The sequence below is a fragment of the Danio rerio genome, chromosome 10 (genome assembly GCF_049306965.1).
Source record: "Danio rerio strain Tuebingen ecotype United States chromosome 10, GRCz12tu, whole genome shotgun sequence".
Taxonomy (NCBI): Eukaryota; Metazoa; Chordata; class Actinopteri; order Cypriniformes; family Danionidae; genus Danio; species Danio rerio.
In genome coordinates, this window is record NC_133185.1 from 49,205,001 (window position 1) to 49,210,000 (window position 5,000).

The 5,000-nt window shown below is 41.5% G+C and overlaps 2 protein-coding genes across 4 annotated transcripts in view; both read right to left on the reverse strand.

The window, feature by feature from the left end:
- mctp1b (multiple C2 domains, transmembrane 1b) overlaps positions 1 to 5,000 on the reverse strand; it is a 107,080-nt gene that overhangs the window by 88,709 nt on the left and 13,371 nt on the right. The gene's annotated exons all lie outside the window — the stretch shown is intronic.
- septin5b (septin 5b) overlaps positions 1 to 5,000 on the reverse strand; it is a 27,860-nt gene that overhangs the window by 14,614 nt on the left and 8,246 nt on the right. For all 3 annotated transcript variants that reach the window (XM_021479157.3, XM_068223772.2, NM_001003782.2), the window contains 1 exon segment: positions 1,281 to 1,404. In XM_021479157.3, coding sequence (XP_021334832.1) covers positions 1,281 to 1,404 — 124 coding nt within the window.

The window sequence follows — 5,000 nt, forward strand, 5'->3', positions numbered from 1 at the left end:
AACTAAACTGGCCGTAGTGTATGAGTGTGAATGAGTGTGTATGGGTGTTTTCCAGCACTGGGTTTCAGCTGGAAGGGCATCCCCTATGTAAAACATATGCTGGAATATTTGTCGGTTCATTCCGCTGTGGCTTAACTGATTAACTAAACTGGCCGTAGTGTATGAGTGTGAATGAGTGTGTATGGGTGTTTTCCAGCACTGGGTTTCAGCTGGAAGGGCATCCGCTATGTAAAACATATGCTGGAATATTTGTCGGTTCATTCCGCTGTGGCTTAACTGATTAACTAAACTGGCCGTAGTGTATGAGTGTGTATGGGTGTTTTCCAGCACTGGGTTTCAGCTGGAAGGGCATCCGCTATGTAAAACATATGCTGGAATATTTGTCGGTTCATTCCGCTGTGGCATAACTGATTAACTAAACTGGCCGTAGTGTATGAGTGTGTACGGGTGTTTTCCAGCACTGGGTTTCAGCTGGAAGGGCATCCGCTATGTAAAACATATGCTGGAATATTTGTCGGTTCATTCCGCTGTGGCTTAACTGATTAACTAAACTGGCCGTAGTGTATGAGTGTGAATGAGTGTGTATGGGTGTTTTCCAGCACTGGGTTTCAGCTGGAAGGGCATCCGCTATGTAAAACATATGCTGGAATATTTGTCGGTTCATTCCGCTGTGGCTTAACTGATTAACTAAACTGGCCGTAGTGTATGAGTGTGAATGAGTGTGTATGGGTGTTTTCCAGCACTGGGTTTCAACTGGAATGGCATCCGCTATGTAAAACATATGCTGGAATATTTGTCGGTTCATTCCGCTGTGGCTTAACTGATTAACTAAACTGGCCGTAGTGTATGAGTGTGTATGGGTGTTTTCCAGCACTGGGTTTCAGCTGGAAGGGCATCCGCTATGTAAAACATATGCTGGAATATTTGTCGGTTCATTCCGCTGTGGCTTAACTGATTAACTAAACTGGCCGTAGTGTATGAGTGTGAATGAGTGTGTACGGGTGTTTTCCAGCACTGGGTTTCAGCTGGAAGGGCATCCGCTATGTAAAACATATGCTGGAATATTTGTCGGTTCATTCCGCTGTGGCTTAACTGATTAACTAAACTGGCCGTAGTGTATGAGTGTGTACGGGTGTTTTCCAGCACTGGGTTTCAGCTGGAAGGGCATCCGCTATGTAAAACATATGCTGGAATATTTGTCGGTTCATTCCGCTGTGGCTTAACTGAAAGCTGAAGGAAAATGAATGAATGTACTGTATGAATGAAAAGCAGCCGCGCACCTCTCTGTGTTATTGACGGCGTCTCCGAAACCCGGAGTGTCCACGATGGTGAGTTTGAGCTTGACTCCTTTCTCCTCGATGTCCACCGTGTGTTTGATGATCTCCACCGTCTGGCTGATGCGCTCTGGACACAAACACGCAATCAATTTAACACAACACGTACGATTATTTCTTTCAGTTATTTATAAGCCACTAGATCATACCGAATGTTTGTTCAAATCTAGAGAAATAACCAATTCAGGTGCTGTATGTACGTGTTTGACTTCTCTAAAGCATAAAAACACCATGATATGTGTAGATGTCTAAGAAACTTGCTGAGCGATCATTCTTGTTTATCTGGAAAACCATGCTGAAGTCAGATATTCTCCTTTGAGGATGTGCATTTCGTGTCTGAATGTCAGTTTAGCCAAATATATATTTCAGCACTCCTGGGGCCTGTTTCAGAAAGGAGGTTAACTGAAAACTCAGAGTATTTTAACCCTGAAATGAGAGAAACTCTGGGTTTTCCGTTTCAAAATGGCAGGTTTGTTAAACTCGAGAAAGCAGGGTAAGTCAAGCCTGTTTCTGAAAGAGAGGTAACTTTAACTCAGAGTCAGTTACTGTGGTAACTTACTCTGTGAATCTAACCTGGTCAGAAGCAGGTTTTATTCTCTAAACTCAGAGTTTCTGTCGGTCTCCTCCCCTTTTTTAAGATGAAGCGGTATTTCTCGCCTTAGCCTCACGTTTCCACCCACCTATTTTTATGCTTATTTTGGATACGTGCATAAAAACGATTGATAGAAACGTCATGATGCACATAACTTTTTAAAATATGCATAAAAAACGCGCATAACTGAGTAGGATAAACTTTTATTCAATAGAAAATGTGCGCATAAACTACGATGGAAACACTTTTACTGAACAAATTACAGTACATTAAAAAAAGATCATGATCATATGATGATGAAAATGTGTGTAAATGAACAAACCAGCAGGCTGAGCACACTGTAACATGTCTTAAATATTGTTTTAGTCATTCTAAAATGCCTGAACTGTTTCAGTATTAGTGTATATTATTAATTACCTCCGAACGTCTGGTGCATGTCAAGAGTCTCCGCGTCTCATGGCTTTAGACGCCCCCACGTGTTCATTGTGTTTCAGCATTGTCTTCTGACATCGAGGTGCAAGTACATTAATTAGGCTAAATGAAGAATTAATTGACGCAGCTTTTTCTACCACAGTAAATTCTGTTTTTACTGTTGATATTTGGTGCCAGTTTAATCAGGAAATGACGATTTTTTTCTCTTTGACTCGTTGGATGGAATTTTATTCGCATCTTTTATGCAATATTCCAGTTTTGCACATACATTTATGTAATATATTTGGATGGAAACATAGCTATTGCCTACATTTTAGTCACACACAGAAGAACGGTACTAGAATGGCTTATCCTTTTTAAATAAATAATTAAATTCACCTTCGACATGCATGTAACTAGATTAATGGGATTATTATTCTTTCTAAAAATTATTTTTAGTACTGTTTACCTTCTAAATGTTATATTAACCTCTATCACTTGATCAATAAAAAAGGCAGACACACAAGTGCACCGTTAAATCATTTAAAACATAATAAATGTATAAAAAAAAGTTTAGAAAAAAATATAAACGTCACAAATTACATTACTTATTTTATTATACTTACATATTTAAATACTTAAAAAGTGAAATTAGGCATTAACTTGAGCAGCTGTTTTCCCACGCTAACTGTCTCTTCTTCACTGATGGTTGCTTCTTTTCAAATATATACGCTCATATTTGCTATAACTTTGCATGAGAACATCAAGTTCAGCTGGAGAAAGAAATGCTGATCTCTTTTATAAGATATTGCCATAGTCACTTGTAATGTCTGCGCTCCATTGATAATGCCTTTTTAAAGTCACGGTGCGCGCGCTTAACTCTGAGTTGGTCTACTCTAAGTTGATTGACCCAACTCAGATCAGCTATTCTGAAACCGAAAACTCAGAGTTTTTAATCTCTCAGTAAATCAACTCAGAGTTCAAGTTTAAACTCTGAGTTGTTTAAACCTCCTTACTGAAACAGGCCCCTGGTTACGTTGGTGGAAAACTGTGTATTATGAAGAACCCGATGTATGAGGACAGGACCGAAAATGTGACCTCCAGAGGAGAGCATCAGCCTCTGAAATGAGACGCAGAATCAGAGTAATAAAAATCCCCATGAGGTGGTTTTAAATGAGCAAATAATATAAATATTACAAACGTAAACAGTAGCTAGCCTCGGCTTGTGTTATCAATCTGGCAACCTGCGTGTGTGTCAATTGGTCAAAGAAGGGGCCGGATCAAAAAAGCACTATCCAATGTTTTGGATTTGGACTGCAATATCTAGTTCAACCACAAGATGTCATGCATACAGTTGAAACCAGAAGAGTACATACACTGTATTAAAGGCACATAACCATTAAAAAACAAGTCAGATGTTAATGTGACTAAACTTCTTTTTCAGGTAAGTTAGGATGATCAGATGTGCTCTGTTATGCTTGATAGCAGAATAATGGGAGATATTTTTGGAGAAACTGTTATAACTCTTCTTAAAAGTCAAGTTTACACACAATAAGATTATTCTGCCTCTGTAAAGCTCAGATGATGATGTCAAGGTTCTGGAGGTTTCTGATTGGTTAATTGACAACATTTGAGATAATGTGAGGCAAAACTGTAGAATAGTGTTGAAGGAAAAGCTCAAACACACTGCTCCCTTCTGTGACAACATGGGGAAATCAACAAGCCAGAATCAACAACAAAGCCAGATTTCCATTTGCTAAATGACACTGGGGAAAGACTAATGTTTGGACACATGTCCTGTGCTCTGATGGATATAAGATTGAACTGTTTGGCCGTAATGAGCAGTGTTACATTTGGAGGACAAAGGGGAAAGCGCACAAGCCTAGGAACACCATCCCAACGCCAGCATCCTGTTGTGGGGCTGTTTTGCTGCAGGAGGGACTGGTCCACTTCACAGCATAGATGGCATCATGAAGACAGAACATTATGGAGGAATACTGAAGCAACATCTCAACACATCAGCCAGGAATTAAAAGTTGGCCACGAATGGGTCTTCCAAACAGACCATGACCCTAAGCATACTGCCAAATTAGTTCCAATGTGCTTTAAGGACAACAGAGTGAATGTTTTGGAGTGGCTATCACCAGGGCCGGCATGTCCATTGAGGCGGCCTAGGCGGCCGCCTAGGGCAACAGTTTAGAGACGGCGGCGTCCACGACACCTCCCTTACCACCCGCATCCTTAGATACATTCGCGCATAGGGGACAGAATAGAGAGGGTGGCATCAGCAACGCCTCCATCAGCACTCACGCGTCCTCAGTTATATCCGCGCATAGGACGGCAGAATAGAGGTCTGCGACACCTGTGTGTCCTCAGTTATCCGCGCATAGGACGGCAGAATAGACGTCCGCGACACCCGTGTGTCCTCAGTTGTATCCACGCATAGGGCTGGAGAATAGAGGGCCGTGACACCTCACTTCATTTTCATAACCGGTCACTTTCGTTTTCACATTGGGGTTGAGGGCGGCGTGATCATCCTCTGCCTAGAGCGGCAGTTCAGCTTGCTCCGGCCCTGGCCATCACAAAGCCCTGATCTCAATCCTATGGAAAATGTGTGGGGAGAGTTGGAAAAGCTTGTGCGAGCAAGACAGCCTACAAATCTG